The sequence below is a fragment of the Stenella coeruleoalba genome (assembly GCF_951394435.1).
Source record: "Stenella coeruleoalba genome assembly, chromosome: 6".
NCBI classification, from domain to species: domain Eukaryota; kingdom Metazoa; phylum Chordata; class Mammalia; order Artiodactyla; family Delphinidae; genus Stenella; species Stenella coeruleoalba.
This window is the reverse complement of record NC_137151.1, coordinates 65,750,226-65,777,578: the sequence shown is the minus strand read 5'-3', so window position 1 is coordinate 65,777,578 and position 27,353 is coordinate 65,750,226. Positions and strand designations below refer to the sequence as shown.

The 27,353-nt window shown below is 37.6% G+C and overlaps 2 protein-coding genes across 3 annotated transcripts in view; one reads left to right on the top strand and one right to left on the bottom strand.

Annotated features, from left to right (window-relative positions):
• Positions 1-10,439, top strand: part of FASTKD1 (FAST kinase domains 1) — a 33,778-nt gene extending 23,339 nt beyond the window's left edge. For both annotated transcript variants that reach the window (XM_079924591.1, XM_079924592.1), the window contains 6 exons: positions 3,712-3,840; positions 5,286-5,417; positions 5,783-5,896; positions 8,758-8,896; positions 9,547-9,661; positions 10,216-10,439. In XM_079924591.1, the coding sequence (XP_079780717.1) occupies positions 3,712-3,840; positions 5,286-5,417; positions 5,783-5,896; positions 8,758-8,896; positions 9,547-9,661; positions 10,216-10,317 (731 nt within the window). In that variant the 3' untranslated portion in view covers positions 10,318-10,439. The remainder of the gene's footprint in view (positions 1-3,711; positions 3,841-5,285; positions 5,418-5,782; positions 5,897-8,757; positions 8,897-9,546; positions 9,662-10,215) is intronic.
• Positions 10,440-10,852: 413 nt separating this feature from the next.
• Positions 10,853-26,799, bottom strand: KLHL41 (kelch like family member 41; the record flags this gene model as incomplete). The annotated part of the gene is made up of 6 exons (XM_079924822.1): positions 10,853-11,244; positions 16,004-16,150; positions 18,564-18,749; positions 21,470-21,577; positions 21,698-21,855; positions 25,690-26,799. 6 exons carry the CDS (start codon positions 26,797-26,799, stop codon positions 11,133-11,135), a joined length of 1,821 nt encoding a protein of 606 aa, XP_079780948.1. The 3' UTR covers positions 10,853-11,132.
• Positions 26,800-27,353: the final 554 nt, after the last annotated feature.

The window sequence follows — 27,353 nt, the reverse complement described above, 5'->3', positions numbered from 1 at the left end:
TTTTGGTCCTGAATTGTATTTCTTTCTGTTTGGCCTTAAAGAAAAAGGTTTTAATGCTGCTTCTCTTCTCAGACCCACATGTCTCACTTGTCAATATAGTGTGTTTTAGAAGTGAAATGTCTGGCTCAGTAGTTACTGCTTTTTCAGTCAATATTCACCAAGTACTTATTGTCAGGCAGTCTTTAGTCACTGGAGATATAGGAGAGAATAAAAACAGGTAGACTCTACCATTGTTGATTTTACTTTCTGATGGGGTGAAACTGGCATAGACAATAAACAAATACATAAGGTGAAATGGTGATAAGTATTTAAGACCACTAGAGCAGGGTAGGTGTGTACGATGGAGGATAGTGAGGTGGGCTGGATGGAGCGAGGAGGTGTCATTGACCATGGATTGAATGAAGTGAGACACCATTCAGGATGATGTGTCAAAAAATCTAAACAGGGCTTCCCTGGTGGCGCAGTGGTTGAGAGTCCGCCTGCCAATGCAGGGGACATGGGTTTGTGCCCCGATCTGGGAAGATCCCACATGCTGCAGAGCGGCTGGGCCCATGAGCCATGGTCGCTGAGCCTGCGCGTCCAGAGCCTGCGCTCCGCAACGGGAGAGGCCACAGTAGTGAGAGGCCCACGTACCGCCAAAAAAAAAAAAAAAAAAAAATCTAAACAATCATCATCAAAAAATCTAGAAACAATAAATGCCAGAGAGGGTGTGGAGAAAAGGGAACCCTCCTGCACTGTTGGTGGGAGTGCAAATTGATATAGCCACTATGGAGAACACTATGGAGGTTCCTTGAAAAACTAACCATAGAACTACCATATGACCCAGCAATCCCACTACTGGGCATATACCCTGAGAAAATCATAATTCAAAAAGAGTCATTTATCACAGTGTTCATTGCAGCACTATTTACGGTAGCCAGGACATGGAAGCAACTTAAATGTCCATCGACAGAGGAATGGATAAAGAAGATGTGGCACATATATACAATAGAATATTACTCAGCCATAAAAAGGAACGAAACTGAGTTATCTGTAGTGAAGTGGATGGACCTAGAGTCTGTCATACAGAGTGAAGTAAGTCAGAAAGAGAAAAACAAATACCGTACGCTAATTCATATATATGGAATTTAAAAAAGCGGTACTGATGAACCTAGTGGCAGGGCAGGAATAAAGGCGCAGGTGCAGAGAATGGACTTGAGGGCACGGGGTGGGGCGGTTAGAGGAGGCTAGGACATAGTGAGAGAGCAGCATTGACATATATACACTATCAAATGTAAAATAGATAGCTAGTGGGAAGCTGCTGCATCACAATCAGCTTGGTGCTTTGTGATGACCTAGAGGGGTGGGATAGGGAAGGTGGGAGGGAAGCTCAAGAGGGAGGGGATATGGGGATATTTGTATACATATGGTTGATTCACTTTGTAGTACAGCAGAAACTAACAACATTGTAAAGCAATTATACTCCGGTAAAGATGTGAAAAAAAAAAAAAAAAAGAGAGGTTGACTCATGTCCATAGGTGGGGAAGAGAATCCCAGGGTAAAGAAAAGCAAGTGCAAAAGGCCCTGAGGTGAGAACATGCCTGGTTTCTTTCGGGAACAGCAGATTCAGTGTGGCAGGAGTGGAATGCGGGAGACTGAGTTGGTAGGAGAAGAGGTTGGAGAGACAGCCAGAGACCAGCTTCCGCAGAGCTTTTGCTCTGCCTGGAGAGTAAGAAATTCCTATTCTGTCATCCAAGCAACAAATACTTACCTGGGAGCTTCCACGTCCAGCATAAGGTGTTAGGCTCTATATTAGGGCAGGAATTGTTTCTCTAGGCTTGTAGACCTCTAGGTAGGCTGTGTGAGACCAGTATAAATATATTAATTATGTCAGTATGATGCTCATGGGCTTTGCTACATTTTTGTGGGGTCTATATGCTAGATAGTGTCTAACCATGTCTAGTTTTGTGTGTCTCTAATAGACAAAATGGGACTGATATGTATGTGTTTATTCATGTATGGGTGTATACATGTGTGGCATTCATATATACCCCCTTTTAGTGATACAACTATATATAGAAAGATGAGACTTAAAACTGAAAGATGAGACTTTGAATGTGCTCTCCTGGTTGTTCAGTTGTGTGTCAACCATCAGAAGGAAATGAAAATACATTCTTTTTTTTTTTTCTTCAAATAAAGGATATAAGAGATGAGAGTTTGAGAAGTACCGCTTTGATTTTTTTTTAAGACTTACTGGGAAAATGTTTGGAAAATTCTTGGAGACCTGTATAAGCAAAATTCTAATGGAATAATACTTTATTTTGAATAAACATTAGTTTTGACATCAATTTTGCTGGTGGAGATCATCGCTATTAACCTTGTTTGTGACTTGATCCTGCTTTATTAAATGAACTCAGCAAAACATTGAAAAGATTTAACATCTTTTTTTGTCCTTTGTAAGAACATTGCTGCTAATAGCACATTTTAGAGGACCCCTTCCCTCTCATCAGAAATGTCTCTTGGGAGAGAAAGACAAATATCATATGATAGATATCACTTATATGTGGAATCTACAATATGATACAAACGAACTTATTGACTAAATGGAAACAGACTCATGACATAGAAGACAAACTTATGGTTACCAAAGGGGAAAGGGGGTGGGGGAGGGATAAATTAGGAGTTTAGGATTAGCAGATACAAACAATTGATACTATATGTAAAGTAGATAAACAAGTTCCTACTGTATACCACAGGGAACTATATTCAATGTCCTGTAATAAATCATAATAGAAAGGAGTATGAAAAAGAGAATATATATATGTATATGTATAACTGAATCACTTTGCTGTATACCAGAAACTAACACAACATTGTAAATCAACTATACTTCAATAAAAATTAAAAAAAGAAAAAAAAAATATCTCTTGGATGAAGCAAATCCGGTAAATAACCTCAAGCCTTATCTCTGAGTCACTTACCGTGTTGCTGGCTGACAGGTAAGGGAGGAGGTACTGAGTGAGACCTGAGCTTCATATACGTCTGTACCCAGCCTGGGGGTCTGAGAGCCCTAGAGAGTAGCACAAGACCGTGGTGCAGACTCCAGGGACTCTCCAAGTTAAATCTCACCCTCCACTTGCTAACCATGTGACTTGGGGCAAGTCATTAAACTTCTCTGTGCTTCAGTACACTCAGTTTATAAAACGGAGATAATAATCATTCCTACTTTACACTGAAGTGAGGTTTAAATGAGTTCATATTTGTAAAGTGCTTAGAAAGATTCTGCACACATTCTGAGCGATATTATCAGTATATAGAGACTGGGATCACTTATTTTTACATACTCCACTGACCCTTTGTTTTCAGTCTTTCTCTTTTCAAGGCAGTTTTAAAGACTTTTAATGGAAGTATAATAATAACACAGAAATGTGTACATATCCTTAGTATATATATAGTATGTGAATTTATACAAATTGAATCAGCCAAGGAATCAGTGCCCAGATCAAGAAATAGAATATTAGCATAGTACCCTTCTCCCCGGCCCTCATTCCCATTCTTCACCCACCCAGAGGTAACCACTTTACCACTATCTGGACTTGTGACAGTATAGATTAATTTTGTCAAGGTTGTGTTTGTATTATTTTTTTAAAACCTGGTTTTACCTGAATAAAGTATATATTACGTATATGTGAAGCAGCTGTACATTTTAATTTTTTTTTAATCTTGTTCTAGGTATATTGGATCCTCTCAAGTTAGTGTTTCTTGGTTACTCTTTGGCCACACGTGAATATTTTTCAGAAGATCTACTGAAGGCAATTTTTAACATTAGATTCTTAGCCAAATTAGATTCTCAACTTGAACGTATGTATATATGTGTGTGTGTATATATATATATATTTTTTTATTGTTTAGGAGTATTTTATTCACGTGGGTGATAAATGTATGATTTTTCTTTATAATTATGTGTTAAACTATACATATAGATTTTATGCATTTTTCCTGTATGTAAATTTCATAAGCGAAAAAAGTTAAAAATAATGTGATAAGATACATAAAAACACTTTCAAAGAAAAACTGCTATATACTTGTTAAACATTATTATTAAAAAACAATAAACTTTTTGCTTTACAACAAGCAAGCGTAATATATTTTTTACTTTAATAAATTATCACTTGTATTTTATATCCAAGTTTCAGCTCTACCTACATACTAAAGCACTTAAATGTTAATACTGGGTTATTTTTCTGTTTATAAAAGTATTTCCTGATTATTGTAGAAAATTTAGATTATAGAACAGTATAAAATAGAAAATAAAAGATTATTCATAATCTTACCACCAAGTGAAACTACCGCTTTTAATGTTTTGGAGTATTTCTTTTCTGTCTCCTGCCCTTATATGTATGTTTATATACCTATATATATTTTAAAACAAAATTTGAATTATACATATGTTCACTTTTGTCTGTTGCTTTTGTCATTGAACTATATTTTGAACAATTTTCCATGATATTAAATATTTTTTGATGTCATGATTTTTTAGTCTATAGAATCTGCCATTATAAGGAAGTAATAAAATTTGTTAGCATGTAGGTTGTTTCCAATTCTTCATTACTATAAATAATGATTATTATACGTGAGTCATTGCGCTCATCTTTGTTTCCTTAGGATAGACTGCTAAATGTGGAATATTAGGTCAATGAATATTTTTTAGTAGTATTTTTTAAAATGTAGTTTTTTTGTTTTTATTTATTTATTTTTGGCTGCTTTGGTTCTTCGTTGTTGTGCACGGCTTTCTCTAGTTGCGATGAGCAGGGCTACTGTTCATTGCTGTGCGCGGGCTTCTCATTGCAGTGGCTTCTCTTGTTGCGGAGCACGGGCTCTAGGCGCGCGGGCTTCAGTAGTTGTGGCACTGGCTTCAGTAGTTGTGGTTTGTGGGCTCTAGAGCACAGGCTTATTTGTTGTGGTGCATGGACTTAGTTGCTCCGTGGCATGTGGGATCTTCCCGGACCAGGGCTCGAACCCATGTCCCCTTCATTGGCAGGCAGATTCTTAACCACTGTGCCACCAGAGGAGCCCCTAAAATGTAGTTTTAATATTCATAATTAGTGAAAAACATAGGTGTTTGTCCTAATCATCCCACTGAATGTAATAATTTAAAAATATAAAGCATGTGTATGCAAATGAAATGATTTTGTAATATGAGAATAAAAGTTACAACCATTATGGGGATAAATGAATGTGAAAAATGAATCGTCTTTGCTAAGTTCAAGCTATCAAAGTCTATTAATGTATTTTTTTAATTTCAGTTTTATGTTCATCTCTAAATATGAAGGTCCAATTTCGTCTTATGGAATTAAATAGAGCAGTCTGCTTGGAATGTCCTGAATATCAGATTCCATGGTTTCATGACCGCTTCTGTCAACAGCAGTATAAAAAAGGTTTGAATTTTGTTTGGGTCAGAAAGTAAAGCTTAATTCTAAAGTACATTATTAGGTAGTACACTGTTTTTATTGTTAAAACTAACCATGACACCAGAGTTGCCAAGAGTGCCATAACTTGTTTAATGGAACCATTTTGTAGAGAAATTTGTGTTGTAAGTATTTCTTAATATTTAGGACACTAAACCTCTTTTGGTAGAGAGCCAAAGAACTTGTGCTGAATTTAGTGTTATTGCAGGTGGTATTACAATACATGGAAACTCTTGTTGGAAATATTAAGCTATTTTTCAGTTTGTAGATACGGGATGATTTTCATTCAAAAGCTGATTATTTTAAGTGAACTAATTATTTTTATTTTCCTGAAGATTTTGGCCGTATGAATGGAGCACAACAGCAGATTTATAAAATGTTAGCAGAGGTACTAGGAGGAATCAATTTTGTAAAAGCCTCTGTTCTTACACCTTATTACTACACAATAGGTAAGTGTTTAATGATGCTCATGGGCTTTGCTACATTTTTGTGGGGTCTATATGCTAGATAGTGTCTAACCATGTCTAGTTTTGTGTGTCTCTAATAGACAAAATGGGACTTATATGTATGTGTTTATTCATGTATGGGTGTATACATGTGTGGCATTCATATATACCCCCTTTTAGTGATACAACTATATATAGAAAGATGAGACTTGAAACTGAAAGATGAGACTTTGAATGTGCTCTCCTGGTTGTTCAGTTGTGTGTCAACCATCAGAAGGAAATGAAAATACATTCTTTTTTTTTTTCTTCAAATAAAGGATATAAGAGATGAGAGGTAGGTTATTAGCTACTTAGCTAACCTATGGTAGCTAAGCTAACCTATGGTAGGTTATTAGCTACTTTCAGAAAGCCAAACTAAACAGAATCATCTCATCAATTGGAATTTTAAAACTTTAAAAAAATTTTTTTCGTTATCTTGGAAATTTTCAGGAAATTCCCTGGTGATCCAGTGGTTAGGACTCTGCACTTCCACTGAAGGGGGTATGGCTTCAATCCCTGGTTGGGGAACTAGGATTATTATATCCCAAGCCCATTGTATTGCCAACTCATATTTGTACCTCATGTTGTCAAGAGGCTTATTTTTATGTGAAAATATATATAGATCATTAAAAATAAGATTTAATTGGTAATATTTGTATATAAGGATGTGGTATAATTAAGACAATACAGTAGTATGATTAAGAACTAAGGATTGGAAGAAAACACTCATTTATAGGATACGTAATACGTGCTTATAGAAAAACCAGAAAGGACAGATAACAAAAAGGAAAATCACCCATGATACAAACACTCTTTACTTTTGGTGTCTATGTTTCTCCTTCTGACTTTTTTTTCATTTTTAATGACATTTGTTGTTTTCTTTCTGATTTTACAAGCAATACATGTTCATGTGTGCAAGCAATATGTACTTTAAAAAGTTCTGACTTTTTAAAAACCAAAATGGCTTATTTTATAGTGTTTGTAGCTTTGTTTATATGTTGTGAATATTTTTCTATGCCAACAAATATAATTATACATTATTTTTAGTGACTGCATAATATTTCATTGAATGACTATGCTGTGATTTATTAAGGTTTTTTGCTGGTATGTGCATCTTTCAAACAATGCTGTAATTTCATATGACAACAACAGTAATTGATACACTTACATATTATTATGTTACGTATTAATTATGTGTTAGATATTATGATGTGTTTTATATATATAAACTTATATTATATTATATCCCTATAAGTTTTGCAAATTATTCTATTTTATAGATAAGGAAACTGAGGCCCAGAGACATTGTTGTTTGCCCAAGGTTATGTAGCTGGCAGATGGCAAAGCCAGGATGACCTAGGCCTTCTAGCTCCAGAATTCATTTTCTTTATGAGAAAAGTATATTTCATGTTTGATAATTAACTTGAAGATGCTTCAGTGCCCCAGTTTCCCTTATATATAAAGAATAGGTAATTAAACCTACTCTTTCTTCCTTTTCATTCATTGTTTCTTTTTTCATTTTTCTTGGTTTAAATACATTTTTATGATTGTTTTTATTATGTAAAAATTTCATACATATTCAAGAATAGAATAGTATAATGAACCCTCATCCAGCATTAAAAATTATTAATACTCACTAATCAGAGTCCCACCTGATCTTTTTCAAGCAAATCACAGATAATATATCATTTTAGAATGTATATCTAAAAGGATATATAACCACAGTACCATCATTTTCACCTCTACAACTATTCATAATAATTTCTTAATATTATATAGCTTGTCAACGTTCAAGTGTCTCAATTATCTTTTATATGTTTTATTTTACTGTTTGTTGGACTTTTCCAGTTGAAACCCTGTGGTGTCATTCAACATGCTCCTGCATCCCCTATTTTTTCTGTAAACCAGTAGTTAGATATAGAGGCTTGATTAGATTCAGGTTAGCTTAGGAGTGGCAGTGGTCATTTTTTTGGCCAGCTTTTTCATAGGTCGTATGTGCTTCTTACTGCATCTTATCAGAAGACATACAGTTCTGGTTGTCCCCTTTTTATTATATTAAGATTCATCAGTGTGTTTATATGTTGTCAGCTTATCTGTTAGGAAGCTTTCCCATCAGCTTTTCACCTACTGATTTTAGCAGCTATTAAAATTATTGTCTAAATGCATTATTCATCAAGGGTGGAAAAGTAGTGATATTCTACATCTGTCATTCTGCATTTATTAGTTGGAATTTGTCTAAAAAGAACTTTCCTATGTCAACTGTTTAGTTACCCTATGTACAGTTCATACAGGAAAGACAGGATACATGCTTCAATCTTTGTCTTTACTAATTTTCAGATGAGTTGGTTTAGCTTCCTCCAGTTGTGACCAAGAGATTTAAGGGGATTAAAATAAAACTGTAATGTGATTTGGCTTAGTGCAGTGCTAAATATAGCCCCCATGCTAAATAATAGTTTAGTAAGACTTGCTGGTTGACTTTTATTCATTGATTTTCAAAGAGAGGTGATCTTGGACTAGATCATATATATAAAATAAGCTGGATAGGGACTTCCCTGGCGGTCCATTGGTTAAGACTCCAAGCTTCCACTGCAGGGGGCACGGGTTCAATCCCTGGTCGGGGAACTAAGATCCTGCATGCTGCGTGGTGTGGCCAAAATAAATAAATAAATAAATGAAATAAGTTGGATAATTAGGGAGGTACCTCATTCTTCATGTTTGTTTGTGTGTGTCTTTATATACATGTATAAATATTTAAAATATATCTTAAAATTTTACCTATAAGAATTTACCTAATTCATATTGTTGGTTCCTGTACTTTCTTATAGATTTTGAGTGTATCTTAGATAAAAGGAAAAAACCTATTCCGTATGGAAGCCATAATACAACTTCGGGAAAACTACCAAAAATACACTCGGAATTAAATACTCAAATAGCTGGATCAAGACTGCCACCAGGAGCTGAAAAGTACCTTTCTTAGTTTCAGATTTTGTTATCTAAATGTTAAATTTGGCAAGATTTAATGAACGCAGCTATCAAGGATTATTTATAGTAGAATCTGCTCCTCATGTATCTCATGCATGCTACCCACATACCTTTGCTTTTCTTGTGCTTTCTGCTTTAATCTCCATCCTTCATTGTCCAAAGCCTAGCAATATCTAAAGCACTAACCTTCAAGTTGTCCTCAGTGGAAATAAATAGTGTCTTCTTCTTTGGACCTCCCATGCCTCTCTACTTTTCGGATAGCACATAGCTGCTTCCTACACTGCATTACAGTTACATACTATGTATCATATGTTCTTTGTTAGACTATAAAGTGTGTCCTTTTATTTTTGTATCCCTCACAGTGCCTTACATATGGTAGGTGCATAATAAATATGTATTGGACAAAGAAACAAATAGATGAAAGCATGCAGATACTTACTATAATTTGGTTTAATTCTAATGAATCGGATTACTTGTCATTAATTACTAATTTAAGTAGAAAAATAACTTAGTATACTCATTTATTCATTTGGCGGTTTTTAGATTATAAAGATGCACCCTTGTTCCTGAAAGGCTTATAATTTTTCAGTTTCTCAATTTCAGAAGTAAATATTTATTTTCATCTTATGTAGGATTGCTTTGGAATTTTTGGATTCGAGAGCATTTTGTAGAAACATCCCTCATTTAAAAGGAAAATCTGCTATGAAAAAACGACACTTGGAAATTTTGGGGTATCATGTAATTCAGGTATGAAATACTTATGTAATTCAGCCTTTAAAAAACCCAGAGACACTGGCTTTACATGTGTCCCCTTTTAAGGTGAAAGTTGTAGAATTACCTTTTTTTTTTTAATATTTAAAAAAAGCTATATTAAAATCTCTCTGAAATAGAACACCCTCTGTTTTTTTTTTAAGAATAGTAAATAAAAATAATTTTTAAAATTGTCTCTAGAAAATCTCTTGATTTTTATATTCATCTTACAATAAAGAGAGGCACTATGGAGATGGATGGAGTTATAAGAGAAAAAGGCTAGTGTATAAATATAAGAAAGGCACATGGGAAAAAATGTCCATTGTTGGTATTGTAGGAACAGGAGGATGAAAGGAGCTGCGAAGCAGAAAAGGGTCTTCCAGGTGTTGTCAAGAAGAAGGCAACCTTCCAAATAGGGTTCAAAGGCTATGCTTATGTAAACTAATGTCTTAGGGTTCCTATAGCTCTTCTCAGTATTCTTAGAGGTCTTCCCTGATGTTTTTTGTTGCTGCTTTTGAGCTTTCATTCAGACTACATTACTTATTTTACAGATCCCTCATTTTGAATGGAACTCTATGGCACTGTCAACAAAGAATGCTCGAATGGACTACCTGAGAGAACGGATATTTGGAGAAGGCAAATCATCATCATAGTTTTTACTGAAAATTAGTTATCATGGTGCGTCATATTTGGACTTATTTTAATTAAGTGGCTTGATTCAATTAAAAAATAATGTAGAATTGATTTCTAGGTCAATTAATACCTATTAAAATAAACAGACATTTTACAATGGACTACTTTCTCTACTATCTAGTTGGGAAACTGTTTAAAATTCTTAATATAAAAGACATGTAGCTTTTAAGAAACTTAAGTAGTTTACAGTTCATTCTTTGAGTGCATACTATGTGGCAGGAACTATATTTTATTATTTTTAAATTTTTTAAAATTTAAATGAGACCCATTTATTATACTCCTTAAATAGCATTTCCAAACTTTTCTTACAGCATATAATCTTTTATATAATGCATAGGATTCTTGTTATATCTTGAAGCATGAGGAAAGGTTTTTGCTATTTTAAACATTTTTAGAAAATGCAGATGTACATATTTCATTCTCCAATTTCATTTGTAATAGAAAACAAGTGTAAAGTTACCTCAACAATGCAAATGAAAGGATTAGTAAACTCAGATTTAGGAAGCTTCTTTACAGTTGATTGAGACAGATTAACAAAAGGAATAATCTGTTCAATTTAAGATTTAATTTCTTAGACAATGGTTTTAAGCTCTGATCATTACATTGAAGATTCAATAACTTTGAGGTTTTGATTCCCATTGCTAATCTCTTGGACAATAACATAGTGAATAATTTCTACATGAATCTCTGTATAGCCTTTTTAAAAACAATAAATTAAAGCCCTATTATCCAAACAGACCACCTCCCTATCTATTATGGTTTTTCACCTTCTTGTTTATAGCTTAGACAGTTTGAAGAGATTTAACCGTGTTGCTAGACAACTAGCTCCTGAAGCATAACGTATTTCTTTCAACATTCCAGCCCATTCTTTTTTATCATCTTCATACCTGATGGAGAAGAAGAAAGCAATCAGTAAGTTGTTTTTAAGTAGATAGTTCTATAGATTTCCCTGTGTTGAATATACAAATGTTGTTCTCCGAGAAAACCCTACTGGCTCTTACCCAGAGGAGGATGCACCTGACTTGTAGACTAACAAACACTTGAATTCCTCCAAAAGTACGCATTCTCTGAGCATATGCCCATATTACTGGCATGGTATTTAATCTGGATGCTTAGGCAGTTAAGCCTTCTGCGGGAATCAGGGACCGTCCAGAGATGACGGGTAACAGACAGGCAATTAATCTTTCGCCTTTAGACTGCTAAAGATGGCTGGTCCCCATGAGTCAAGGTCACCAAAGAGTAAGAACTGGGAAGAGCAGGGACTGTTAGTCACTTTGATTATGATTTCAGCTGTTCCCATACACTAGTGCTCAGCATGGTACATGACACTAGTGGTCACTCTGCAAGAAGCCATTCTCTTTCCCTTTTATTGTCCTGTGTGAGTACTACTCTTGCAGTTGACATTAGGTAAGAACTGGTTGTCCCCTCTGAATATTCAGGGTTATAAAGATACAGACAACTTGGGTTCCTTTGAGACCTGTGTGCTTTTCCTCTGCCTGATGCCTGGAATGCCATCTCTGCATCAGAAACTCCTAAACACTGCTTTCTTTCTGAAGCCTTTCTCACCTTCCTCAAGCAGTTTGTTGTTTTCTCTTCATTTCTCACAGTGTCCTTTGTATGGTATCCATTATAACAATTATTCTTCTATTTTAATTTTTTCCCCTATATTTATGTCCTCAACAAGCTCAAAAGTACATATATCTTATTCACATTGCTATCTTTCCTCCTCCAGAAGCTATCAATACTTGGCACATAGGAAATACTCCCAAATCATTCTACAAGGAGTGAGTGAGATTTAAAATAATTTTAAAATTAGTTGATGCCTATCTGACTTACATCAATGGTCCAAATTTAACAGCTGTACAGCTGTACTGTGCACTGAGTGATTTTTATGTAGGGAAAAATAGACAAAAAATATTTTACCACTAATCAGGAAAAGAACCTTGATTATCTATATAAAATTTGGAGCAACAAATTAAAAGATAAAGAACAGTTTTAAATGATCTAATGAAAAAGTGACCACATTTAAGCAATAGGAGGTTGAGGTTAAATGAGGCCTAAAAGCATTTGCTTCCTGGCAGTTATATTTTTTACTTTCAGCTTGGTCAGTCCTACATAATGGAATGATTTCAAGAAAAAATATGAGAAACGGAAATTATTTTTTACATCACAGTAAGAGGGTCTATAGATTTAGAATGTAGTACACTGTTATTTTCATCTCTGCATGTGTGAATTCACTAGGAAGTTGAGGGCAGGTGGGTAGCTACTTCTCTGTAGGTCAGTGGCTTTCAACTTATCGCATATCAAAGTCACCTGGAGGGCTTGTTAGAACACAGTTTGCTGGCCGCTACCCCCAGAGGTTCAGTAGATCTGCAGGGTGAGGACTAAAGATTTGCACATCTACCAAGTACTCAGGTGGTGCTGATGCTGCCTTGGGAACCACTGCAGATCATTCGTTCTCAAACTTGACTCGCAAATTGGAACTACCTGGAGACGTTTAAAATGTTGATGCCTGGATCCCACCCCTAGAGATTGACTTTTTTAAAGTTCCCAAAGTGATTCTAATATGCAGCAAGGTTTGAGAATTATTGCCCCAGATTTTATTACCTAAATGGAAAATACCAGTACCTAAATTTAAAATTTTACAGCCAAGCAGATAATGATGAATGCCCCCTCCTCTTGCCTTTCCCAAATCCAGTGGTTCCGAAGTTTGTCTGCACATTAGAATCATCTGGGGATCTTTTGGAAGTTCCAAAGCCCAAACTAAATCCCAGGTCAATTAAGTCACAATCTATAGAGGGGAACAGAGGCAGCGTCGGTGCTTTTTGAAGTTCCCGAGGTGATTCCAATGAGCGAGCAGTTTTGAGAAGCACTGCCTTAATCACAAAAATAAACCATAATCAGAATCCCTCCTGCTAAAATTACCAGGAGATGCTGTACTTTCCTTTTCTGTCTGCAGTATTCTGTTGAAGCAACTTGGCTTTTTTTTTTTTTTTTTTGCGGTACGCGGGCCTCTCACTTTTGTGGCCTCTCCCACTGCGGCGGAGCACAGGCTCCGGATGCGCAGGCTCAGCGGCCATGGCTCACGGGCCCAGCCGTTCCGCGGCATGTGAGATGCCCCCGGACCGGGGCACAAACCTGTGTCCCCTGCATTGGCAGGCGGACTCTCAACCACTGCACTATCAGGGAAGCCGGCAACTTGGCTTTTGATCACCATTAGGATCCAGAGTGGCTCATGTGGTGTTCAGCTGATAGCACCATTCCTTAACATCAGTGTTTCTCAAGGCTTGCTGCATATTAGAATCACCTGGAAGGTTTTAAGAACTAGTGATGCCCAGGCCCTGCCTGCAGAAACTGATTTAATTGGTCTGCAAGAAGGCCCAGGCACTGGTATATTTTAAAAGCAGCAGGGGACTTCCCTGGTGGTCCAGTGGTTAAGACACCACGCTCCCAATGCAGGGGGCGTGGATTCAATCCCTGGTGAGGGAAGTAAGATTCCACGTGCCGTGCAGTGCGGCCAAAAAATAAATAAATAAAAGCAGCCAGGGTTAAGAATCACTGCCTATTCACTCTTGGTACCTATCCCCATTTTCCAAAAACCCTAACCTTCCCAGCCCTCCATTATTTCATATTTTTTTCCGCTGCTTTCCAGTCTTTTCCCATCTCATCCTCTTGCTAGGTCTAACCTCTTTCCCTGGAAATTTCCAGTTTCTTTATCTTCTTCCCTCTTTTTTGGAGGAAGAAAGGTAATAGTTAACTTCCTTTATTTTTTAAATAAATTTATTTTATTTATTTATTTATTTATTTTTGGCTGCATCAGGTCTTTGTTGCTGTGCGCAGGCTTTCTCTAGTTTTGGCGAGCAGGGGCTACTCTTCGCTGCAGTGCATGGGCTTCTCATTGCGGTGGTTTCTCTTGTTGCGGAGCACAGGCTCTAGGTGCATGGGCTTCAGTAGTTGTGGCTCGCGGGCTCTAGAGCACAGGCTCAGTAGTTGTGGCGCACGGGCTTTGTTGCCCCATGGCATGTGGGATCTTTCCGGACCAGGGATCGAACCCGTGTCCCCTGCACTGGCAGGCGGATTCTTATCCACTGCGCCACTAGGCAAGTCCCAGTTAACTGCCTTTTATAGCCACTTTTTCTTGCCCCCTACACAGTTAGTTACTGTTACAACATAAGGAAATGATGTCTGATGCACAAAATAATTGTTTGGTTAAGCTGCCAGCCTTTCAGCCTTCCAGTTTACCAGCTGGGAATAAGGCATGTACTGGTTCAGGTATAGAACAAATGTTACCTACTTTTCACTCTCAGGCTCAATGTTATGCCTTCACTGATCACTCTTCCAAAGCTGTACTTATAAACTTAAATGTGTAAGCAAATCACCCACTAATCTTGTTAAAATTAAGATTCGGATTGAGTAGGTCTGGGTTGGGGCATGGGATTCCGCATTTCTAAGAAGCTCGCAGGAGATGCCAACACAGCTGGTCCACAGACCATACTTCGAGTACCAAGGTTCTGGACAATCTGGTGACAGGCCAGGTAAGGGCATCCAGACTTGGGAGTGGGGCTGGCCTTTAAACTGACAGGTAAAGCGTAAGTCTGGCAGTTTCTGGATGAGTATACACCATGAGCTCATGCTCACCTCAGGCAACTGAGATCTACCTCCTGTAAACTTAGATCAGCAAGCATGGTGCCTGGGCTGAAGACAGCACATGTGGTGACCTGATAGTGACCAGACGTCTGCACACTGTATGCCCTGCCCCAGCTATGTTACTATGTGACTTTCTTCCATGACACAAGTTACACTTCTGCTCCCAAGACTTCTGGATACACTGGTCCTCTACGTGACATTCATTGCATTAGAAACTATGGTAAACTACACACACACACACACACACACACACACACACACACACCTTTTTAAATACATTCATTTTAAGCTTAACTGTCAAATAGTTCAATTGAGTAACAACTGCAAGTGTTATACTTGGGAGACCTACCCAGCACCTATCTTGGAAAAGTAGCAATCAAGTGGATTGCTACTTTTCACTTTTCTAAAAAGCTTTTATAACTGAATCCTCAGAAAATTGGGAAAATATTTAAATTAGATTCAAAATAGAGTTAATGAATCATGGAAAACTCAAGAGTTTAAGTGTTTATTCCAGACTCTGTCTTCTTAGGAAATAAAGTACTCTCTGGGAGAAAGGTAAGTGGTTTGGAAGCCTTTGCTCTACTGGATGCCTAGAGCGTTCATTACACAAAGGATCAGTTGTCCAACTCTCAATTTCTGATTAAGAAATAGGCCCCGATAAGTTCTTTCCCAAGATCACAGCTAACTAGAAGCAGTACTTGATTAAGTAAGTGGCAATGTGTAAAAGTTCAGCAGGTTCAAAGAATGTTTAGTTTACTCTCAAGAAGTAGGATACAGGGCTTCCCTGGTGGCGCAGTGGTTGAGAGTCCGCCTGCCGATGCAGGGGACATGGGTTCGTGCCCCGGTTCGGGAAGATCCCACATGCCGCGGAGCGGCTGGGCCTGTGAGCCATGGCCGCTGAGGCTGCGCATTTTGGGAAAGTCTGGCTTCCTATTCAAAATTGTTTTATCTTATTTGATTTAATATTTGGTTCAGAAAATTGGAGTGAAGAAAACTTACTTCCATATGTCATTGACTTCAGTGGGTGCAAATTCTTTAGACTCCAGCTGAATCATGGCAAAACCACCAATGGCATACAGGGATCCAGCCAGGCTGACCAAACCGATGGAACTTCTTTCTTGGGGAAATTCAGTCATTACTTCCCACCTAGGAATTATTGAAGATACAGTTAATGTAAAACTTTAAAAAATGCCAAATGTATTTACTGAACAATTATAGGAAATTATAATTAAAAACTTCAAGTAGCATAAACATCCAAAATTAGAAGATTAAATTTGCTACTGGAAAATATCTAAATATTCCTTTATTTGAAAGATGTAACCAGATTAGATTTTAAAGCCCTCAATATGTCAATCCAAGAATACTTCACCTTCATTAGTTAGCACCTTCAGCAGTGGTTATCAAACTGTATGCCATAAATAGTGGAGCTTTGAGGGACTTCCCTGGTGGTCCAGTGGTTAAGACTCTGTGCTCCCCCTGCAGGGGGCACGGGTTCAATCCCTGGTTGGAAAACTAAGATCCCACATGCTGTGCAGCGTGGCCAAAAAAAAAAAAATAGTGGAATTTTGGGGGGAAGTTCTAGGGCTCGTAGGCCCTACTGTGTTGGATTTCATTTGAATGCTAATACAAATTTTTAAAAACTCTGATCTCCATAGTGTCTCAAGAAATCTCCAAACCCTTTTTTTTTTTTTTTCCGGTACACGGTCCTCTCACTGTTGTGGCCTCTCCCGTTGCGGAGCACAGGCTCCGGACGCGCAGGCTCAGCGGCCATGGCTCACGGGCCCAGCCGCTCCGCGGCATGTGGGATCTTCCCAGACCGGGGCACGAACCCGTGTCCCCTGCATCGGCAGGCGGACTCTCAACCACTGTGCCACCAGGGAAGCCCTCCAAACCCTTTTTAAATAAAGCATGTGATAAGAAGAGTTTACAAACCAGGGTTGGAAATTTTCTTTTTAATAGTTTATACTTCATCCTTTTAAGTAAAGGATTTAAGGAAACTTTTAATGTTAATAGCTATATGAAATAGCATCACTAAAGATAAAATCAAATTAATTGGAAGTATCAAGAGTCTAGAATGAGTTAGTCATATTGGTAGCTCTCTTCCATTACTCTGGCATAAAGGTGGACCTCAGGGCTTCCCTGGTGGCGCAGTGGTTGAGAGTCCACCTGCCGATGCAGGGGACACGGGTTCTTGCCCCGGTCCGGGAGGATCCCACATGCCGCGGAGCGGCTGGGCCCGTGAGCCATGGCTGCTGAGCCTGTGTGTCTGGAGCCTGTGCTCCGCAACGGGAGAGGCCACGGCAGTGAGAGGCCCGCGTACCACAAAAAAAAAAAGAAGGTGGACCTCATAGTTTTTCTCTAAACATATCTGTTTCTCTAATTATAAAAATATATGTACATTATACAAAATCTGGAGAAACAGAAAGGTACAGAAGAAAACAAATATCACCCATGATCATGTCCTTCACACATAATCATAAGCAATATTTTGCTATAATTTTGTCATTTTAAAAAATGCATATAAATTTAAACATCCATCTATGCATATGAACAAAACTAAGAACATAGAGTATTTGCAGTTTTGCGTGCTGCTTCTTTAACTTCTTATAACTTGAGTTTTTACCCATATTATATAGTCTTCAAAAAAACATGATTTTTAACGATCATAAAAATCTAATTCCATAAAACTTCCTTGTAATTTTCAGATTAACTAAAGTCTGTTTTGTAATCAGGCGTACATGGTTCCTTAAAAAAGTAATAATAATGCTGTAATTTTTTCCTCATTGCTAAATGAGGAGCATAAAAACTATATACTCGGGCTTCCCTGGTGGCGCAGTGGTTGAGAGTCCGCCTGCCAATGCAGGGGACACGGGTTCGTGCCCCGGTCGGGGAAGATCCCACATGCCACGGAGCGGCTGGTCCTGTGAGCCATGGCCGCTGAGCCTGCGCGTCTGGGAAAAAACAAAAAACAAAACAAAACAAAAACTATATACTCATCTAGATGTGTGAGCTCAAAAACTTGAAAAGGACTAATTCTATGTAAAGAATATCTGTCAAATATCTTTTACGTTAACTTTAAGCCAATACAAGCTTAAAAGTGAAAAGAAAATTATAAAGAACACAAAAGAATCAAACATCTGAAGCATTACAAATATCACAAACTAAGTGGAGGTCTTTTTGTCCTTAAAGAAACTACATATTTCAAATCGAATAACCTTACAGAGAGATATATATCCATTTATGTGTATATAATTATTCAGAAGTATTACCTTTGCATGACTAAATTCACAAAGTTAATAACAAGTAAGGATAGATTGATCACTCCAACATTTACTTGAGGGTCATGTATTCCAAATTACAAACACACATAATGCATCAAAATGTTAGGCATTTCACACCCATAACACCAAAAGAAACACAGATGAAGACACTTCCTCTTCAATCCTTGCCTCCCTTGCCTCTTCTCCCCATGTCCTAATTGGAAAGCTTAATTTTTATCCAAAGTTAGAAATTAAAACATATAGTGATTCATATTCTGTAGTAAGAGATGGCAGCTTACTTATTGGTGGTGAGGTCAAAAGCTTCAACTGAAGCTGAAAGACCATCTTCAGTGACGCCTCCAGCAATCACAATTTTGCCTTTATGGACTGCCACTCCAAACATGGAACGAGGGGTTTTCATTGGAGCCAGATCTTTCCAGTCTCCTCTTTTGGGGTTGTAGGTAAACATCCTGTTTGTACACTTTCTGTAAACATAAAATAAAATGGTCCTTTTAGAAGCTTTCTTTTTTGAAAGAAGCAACTTCACTAATCACCTTTGCTTCTCGTTTGAAATATGTAGTATAGTGAGGATCAGGAAAATTCTTAATCTGAACATATATCACCAAGCAAAGGACAATTCCAAATATGAGGACTAAAGCTATTTTAAATCTTAATTATACTACTGGAAGGTAGGGTCCTTTACTTTTGGCAATTGCCTAGAGACCCAGGCAGAGTAATTTTAATCCTATCTGCTACTAAATTCAATACACAATAGAGTTAACAAAAATTCATAAACCCTTTATTGTGCCTCAGTAACAAAAACGTTTATTCATTTCATTATCTGAATATCCTGAGAATGAATCAGTTAACTTAAGAAATAACTAGGTGTGAATGTACCTATTTTAAATGTAACTGCAATATGATGGCTCATTTTATTTTAGTCTACCACTAATATACCAATGCATTTTAAGAAATCTGGGAGTAAAGATTAGACAACTAGTCATCTGAGCTGATGAGTAATGAAAACAATTTTATATGCTAAATGGTACCAGAAAAACCTGGACTTACCTGAATTATCCTTCTTAGTATGTTGTTATGATTCCATAATTTACTGATGGGAGTTCGAATTCCAAATAAGAATTGATTCACTGGATATATTTGGTAAAGCCAAAAAGCAACCAAACAAAATCTCAACTTTTTGTGAGGACAATTTTTTTTAGTTTTATAAAAGACCAGATATCTGGAGTAGAAGCATTTCCTCTAATATATGACTATGAGTATTATCTTAAAACTCCTCCATAAGAACACGATCCAAAATCATGTTCTTCAAATGCAGTGGCGATAACTAGTATAATTCAGTGCTTATTTTAGGTAATGACTCTTTTCAAAGTTCTTGACTTTGGCATTTGTCAAGCAATGTTCTGGGGTTTTGTTTTGTTTTGTTTTAAAGGGAACTTTATTTATTTATTTATGGCTGCGTTGGGTTTTCGTTGCTGCGCGGGCTTTCTTTAGTTGCAGCGAGCAGGAGTTACTCTTCGTTGCTGTACACGGGCTTCTCACGTGGTGGCTTCTCTTGTTTCGGAGCACGGGCTCCAGGCACGTGGGCTTCAGTAGCTGTGGCACGTGGGCCCAGTAGTTGTGGCGCACGGGCCTAGTTACTCTGCAGCATGTGGGATCTTCCCGGACCAGGGCTCGAACCCGTGTCCCCCTCATTGGCAGGTGGACTCTTAACCACTGCGCCACCAGGGAAGCCCGCAATGTTGTTTTGGTTAATCATATTTTCAAGATTAATGTATTCTTACTGACAAGACCTGCATGCTTCTTACTGACACATCAATTTCCTAGTTACTAATACTACTCGAAGGAAACAATTTAAATCATTTGGCGGAGTCACTATGTTTCCAGTCATAACACTGCTTAATACAGATTTTCCATTCTATTACTCAGGAAAAATGTTCCAAACAAGATTTTGCTCTGAGTGTGTTTATAATATGGCCTTCCTTTAAATGTTTATTTGATGGGAATATCTTGCATCAAGGAGGACATCAAAATTTCAGAATATATTATCTTTGAATATGGACAGACTGTATAAAAACCCTTTGCTTTTAAAAATCATATTTTCTGTAATATATGTCATTTTAATTGAGTAATAGTCATTAACTATTAACTGCACAACATACAGTTCTTTAATTCTAGCACATTTCCATATTTTACTCTCCTTTCCTGCTTTGCCCTTAAATTCTTAATTCTGACTCCCTTTCCAGGATTGGGCATCTCTTGAACAAACTGGGTAAATGATACAAGCCAAATTAGGCAGAGTTTTCAGGGGCAGGAAATTTGTTCTCACTATTGAAGCTAAAAATCTTCATTTTACCAGACAGGCTACTGGCTTAACTGACTGACTTCTGGAGCACTCTAAACTCACTTCTCCCTTGGGGGTATAAGATCTCTTTCCTAATTACCTATCCCTTGAAAAGTACCTAGAAAGCAAGTTATATGAAACTTCATCCTCTTTTTCTCATAAGAGACTGGGTGCTACTGGGTATATCAGGTATATCTATTCTGTTTGATCAGTGCCTGTTTGTGACCAGTTGTTAAATATTTTGAATATCACCTGTCCAGGAGTAAATAAGTGAAACATTGCTGAGGAAAGAACTGCCCCCTTTTCAGTCCCCAGTCACCAGTTTCAAACTCAACTATCTAAATTCTCTCTGATGAATGTAAAGTACAAATCCATGATTTTTAAGCACTATTGTTTTAATAGTTATATTTAAAATATTATATTAAAGAGATACACTTAATTTTTATCTACTTATGGCTAAATGAATAAAAAGCCCACTGGTTTTAATGTAGTAAAATATAATTATAAATTAGCCAAATAAAAGGCTTGATTATGTTCCTAAATGCTGCTTTTCCACTGTAAGAATGCTTATGATGGAGATATTATGTTTGTTCTTAGCAATATGCTGGGCATACAGAAATTGACTTTAGCAACTTTAAAACTGTATACAGTTTTCCTTCATCAATCATTTTAAATATCCTCCAATAACTTTTCAAAATTTTATTTTGAAATTTTACTTTCAAAATGTTATGGGTGAGAACCAAGTCCTATTTCAGCATGTAGATTCAAGTGAAAACAGGAAGGAACCCTTGTAATAAAAAAATCACTTGGATATAAACCATAAGGAGAAGTCAGGGTACTTACTTGTCATCGGTCTTTCCTCCGAGACAATATATCATCCCCTTATGTGAAATCACACTATGGCCATAGACTTTGATAGGAAGTTTTTTAACTTCATTCCATTTGGCCGCCCTAAAATCAGAAGATAGAATTTATATGCTTTTAGTGAACTTCAGGTTCTAAAATTATGACTTTGATATAGGCACTCATATACCTGAATGCTTAGGAAACGAGAATGTCATGCCAACTTACACAGGATCATAGCACAATACTGAATCCAGCGAAGCCTCTGTTTGAAGGTCTTTGCCTGCAACTACATAGATTTTGTCATCTACTTCTCCCAGACCGAAGAGACACCTGGCTGAAGGCAGAGGTGGAAGTCCAACCCACTCAGATGCTACATTATCAAGCTGAAAGAAACAATATACAAGGAATTGTGGAGCTTGTTACAGGTGTACCAAAAAATATGCTATATTTTGTTGTTTAGAATTCATTGAGATAGTCAAAGTTCTCAAAAGTAAAACTACAACCCCAAAAGGATCATATTTTACCTTTGAATTACCGAGAAAAATGAGAAAAGCTACTTGACCTACCAAAATAGCTAAAAGGACTCAAACCTGCAGAACTTGAAGAAAGAGAAAATAAAATAGTCACCAGAGATTAGTTAAGAACTGTGAGATTTCTTGTCAAATTTTCTTCCCATGTTGCCTTGTTCAGGTTTGAACAAGGACTCATAATACTTTTAGGACACTGGGGAAAAAGAGGGTCACAGTATGTGACTGAACCCCGCATGCTATATTTAACATGCTCCCAAGCTGGCGCCCGGGACAGCTGGACCTGTCGCTCACTTCACAGACAGCTGGGGCACTAGGCATTATCTTTTTTCTTTCCTTCAACATTTTTAGGTTCTCCATGCTTCACTTTATTACTTCGGATACAGGCAGGTGTTATAGCCTATAACTTCCTAGCCTTTTTCAGGGAGTCATTTAAAATACCCTTCTCTCTCTCTCTCTCTCGTTTATGTTAGGAAGTAACTTTGCTTGTTTTTGCTACTGCCGGTTCTACAAGCCTAAGACAGCGCTCCAAGAGCCCACGCTCTGGGATAGGTGATTCTGATATGGCTGGCATCAGCTTTAGCACTTACTATTGGTAATTTTAAGATTTTCCACTTTGCATTTTAGGACACCAAAGCACAAGAAAACTGCTTTCTGAGGGTGCGCATTCACAGGTTTGTTGTCCTCTCTAGTGCTACTTCTATGCAGTCGAAGAAAAAGGAATAAAACCCAGAATAATTGGATACCAAGGATAGATGCAGATATTAAAGTCTGTGGTATAGGGAGGGGTCCTTATGGAAGCCTATCTCTATCTGGTCTAGTAACCTTGGTTAAAGCAAAGTACTATTTAAAACTAGCAGAGATGACCGGTTTGATCCCCACACATACACTGTTAGTTTGCAGTCACAAATTTCAACATCCAGACTGTGATCACTAATGTTTTCTTTTTTTTTTTTTCTTCTGCGGTACGCGGGCCTCTCACTGCTGCGGCCTCTCCCGTTGCGGAGCACAGGCTCCGGACGCGCAGGCTCAGCGGCCATGGCTCACGGGTCCAGCCGCTCCGCGGCATGTGGGATCTTCCCGGACCGGGGCACGAACCCGTGTCCCCTGCATCGGCAGGCGGACTCTCAACCACTGCGCCACCAGGGAAGCCCTGTTTTCATTTCTTGAAAAAAATTATTTATCAAGAAAGTGGTATGTAGTATAGTACCAGTAATAATGAGCATTTATGGAGTTTTTACTCTGTGATAGGCTTCATACTAAATGCTTGACACAGGTAATCTCATCTAGTCCTCCAGGATAGGGACTTTTATTTTCTCCATTTTACATATGAGGAAACTGAGGTACAGAAAGTTTAAATAATTTGCACAAACTCACAGAGCTTTTAAGTGATACTTGATGCAAGCTATACAAATTCATAGTTTGTCTTTTTAAGTGGGAACAGCAGCCATCATGATCCCAAACCAGAGGGTTTACAGCCCACACTACACAATACTGTCTACATTCCCATACTACCCCGGATAGGGCACTTCCTACAGCAGATGAGACAGTAGACTGCCTGCCAGGCTTTTTTACAGATAAGCTGTCAAGCTATTTAACCTCTCTGGCTTCAGTTTTCTCACCCTTAAAATTAGAGTTTGGACCTAGATTACTTTAAGATGTGGTGTTCAAAGATTTGATGAAACTATTAAGTCTATGGAAAAGACCAGCTCTTACCTAGGGAAAAAATTCTCATAATCTAATTCTAGTATACAATCAAAGGTCATATGAATCCTAACTTAATACATTTTAAACAGAGGTGACCAAGCAGAAAATACAAAGCCTGAGATTCTCATACATATATTTTCTTGTGAGTCATAACCCTCTTTTACAGTCAGGTGTTTTTATCCTGGCATCTTGTCCCACTATTTGTGCCTTTTAGAAGGAGCAAGGCATGGGAAATGACAGGGAGTCGACCCTTTCAACTTTGTATAACCTTTTGTAGCCAAAAGGAACAACATCAAGCAGGTTTCAGAAATGAGAGGCTGTGTCAATAAAAGCAAGGGCAGTAACAGGATGGAAGAGAATAAAGATAAGGCTATTAAGTATTCTTTGGGTCTATGATTTCCAGGTATCTGTCTGTCTGTATTTTGATGTCATTTTTACTTCCTAGATAAAATTATTGCCTTTTCAATTGAATTTACCCTTCCTGAAATTTATCTGAATTTAAAATTAGGGCTTAGGAAATTTTCTGGCCCACATTCAAATACTTATAAAAATAAAATAGAAGCTGTAATCATATTTCATAGTTAACATTCTTTAATGGAACTTGGAAAATTAAGAACCGTGATTAACATGTATTATTACATTTTGCAAGATTAGAAAAAGCTGGTTAAAGAGTGTGCTTTAGGGCTTCCCTGGTAGTGCAGTGGTTGAAAGTCCGCCTGCCGATTCAGGGGACACGGGTTCATGCCCCGGTCAGGCAAGATCCCACAAGCCGCGGAGCGGCTGGGCCCGTGAGCCGTGGTCGCTGAGCCTGCGCGTCCGGAGCCTGTGCTCCGCAACGGGAGAGGCCGCAACAGTGAGAGGCCCACGTACGGCAAAAAAAAAAAAAAAAAAAAAAAAAAGAGTGTGCTTTATAAATGCACCGTATGTTACACACTTTGAAAGCATTCAGTGACTGTGGTATGACATTCTACACATGCTTATCTTTGGCCTTTCCAACTCAAGTGCCCATAAACCCCAGGCCATAAGTAGCCATGACCTAAACAAACTCTTTTGAACTATCTGTAAGCTACAAAGTACTGGTACTGACATTATTAAAGATGAAGGTTAAGCCACTGATTCCTTCATAAACTGGTAAATATAATGTGTTGATAATATGAAACGAACTCCTTTCAAACAAACTACAAAGAGTGTTAGTTTAGGAGGATGTGTTTTCTTGGAAACTTCTATGGTTTCATAATACAGATTAAGTTGCCAATATGTCTAAGTACAACTCTGATCCAAATAAATTTGATCATTTATCATAAATATTTCTAAATACAATTAATCCAAATGAGTGACACTTGTGTAGACAGCGTTTCCTAGAAGGTAATCCAAAGCATGTAAAATATGTATACAAGTTCTTTTCATTTTCAACAAAAGTATATTTTAGGCAGTAACCATAAATAAGAGATGAAATGCTACCTCCAGGAACTTCAAATCAGTTCAAGGAAACTTGGAAGAAGGTAGAAAATCTGATCAATTATAACATTTTGTAATGTGTAAAGTACTTTGATTTTGGGAAATACAGTAACCTGTTTTTCAGAAAGAGGACACAAGATTAAATTTCGTTTTTACTAAAATACTGGACTTTAAAGGGTTACAGTCACAATCAACTATAAACATGACATTTTGGGTAAAATGCATAAAGAAAATCGTGAGCCATCACTTATACATTAATTAGAAACTCATTCTTTTCCAAAACGTTTATTAAATATTAATAGAACCTCATTCTTTACCAAAACGTTTATTAAATATTAACAAGCAGTTAACTGATTCAAATATTTGTCAGCCCTCCCTCTAAGTAATGAAAATTCAAGGGACTGGAATAGCACATCAAGTAGAATAAAATACAAGCAGCCTGAATAATTCACAAGTCAGCTAACTAGATGGTGACTAACAGCCTTTCCTTTATGTCTCTACATATATGAAAATATCCTTTCTTACCTGGAAGAAGTACGACTGTAGAGGTTGATCTTTATTTTCTTCATCCACATAGAGGCCTCCTACCACGTACACTTGATTTTGCTGGGTAACAATGCTGGAATGATTTCTGGGGATCTGCTCAGCCAGTGCAGTAAGGTAGCATTCATTTTCCGTGGGATCATAAGCTACTGCAGCTGTGTCATTAACCAAGAGGATGAGGTCTTTGACAAACATTCCATGCCTGGGAATATCATTCAGGTAACCAGGAAGTAAATCTTCATCACCAACGTCACCATTCACCTCACTAGCCCCAGCCTTCTCTGTGTTTTTGCTAGGTTCTGGGAGTTTGCCTGCAAAGGCATCTTTGAGAACTTTGATTTTTTTCTGGAGTTCTGGGTTGCTTTTAATTATATCATCTTTCTCAACGTGATCTTTAAAATATTTTTCTGTCATAAGGCGAAAACGGATACAATCAAACACTTCGCTAAGGTTTTTAACCCTGTTTTCTTTGTCTGTTCGCACCCATTTCATCACTGCCTCAAATACAGCTTCTTCCTTTTCTACATTTAGGCTGTCATTGGAAATGACTGAGATCAGCTCCTGTGGAGACAGTTGCATGAAGTCCTCTTCCTTACAAATCTGTAGAAAGCGATCAGACACAAATTCACGGGCAGAGATGGCGAGTCTCGGGCAGTCAAGAAGAAGTCCTAATCTTAGGATAGCTAGACAGTTACCAGGAGCAAGTCTTTTCTGAAGATAAGAAACGCAGACAGTGAACACGGAGGGGATCTGAAAGCGGCTGGCCAATGCAAAAATATCTTGCACATTTCCGTCGTTGAGATCAATACTGGCAGAGTACAGGTACTTAATGATTAAATCCAGTACAGCAGGATCCACATTATCTAGTACTACCTCCTTTTTTTTTGCCTCATCAATTTCAGATAAAAAATACTCACGGAAGTAAGGACTACAAGCTGACAAAATCAATCTGTGGCAAGGAAGACTTTTGTCACCTGCTTTTAGTGTGCAATCGATGAATTTTTTCTCATCCAGGAGATCTTTTAGACCATCCTGAAGAAGGGTGGATTGGTAAAGCCGCAGTTCCTCTGCAAGTTCCCGCTGGGAATCCATTTTGTGAGTAACCTGGGTAAGGAAGGGGACACTAAGGCCTTAGCTCCTCACAGCACACAGGTCTAGCAGTAAAAAGGCAGATCAGTGTGCTTTGCCCAGCCTGAAGCCTTTGCAATTTAATCCCACCAGCTAAATATAGATACCAACTCTAACAAGGGAATTTAGGAGAGCTAGTTTGGAAAGAAGAGTTCTTGCAGCTGTTACAGATTGAAAGGAACAACTGGAACTTTTAATCACTAAGGAAACAGCTAAGAAACAAGAGATTTAAATGAAGTGGAAAGCTTTAAAATACATAAAGCATTACAAGATATGCTAATAAAGGCTACCGCAAGAAAATGTTTATTAAACTAACAGAAAACTGAATCATAAAAATGAGTCAGTCCGCTAAAAATGGTCTAGTGGCAAGCTACTTGGCTATCTGAATTAATGATGCAAAGTTCAAGAATATGAGCTGAGTTCATTTGGATACTCATAAGCAAGATCTCCTTTCCAATATTCCATAACTGCTACAAATTTTTATTTTCTACTCAAAACAGTGGGATATATAAACTTCT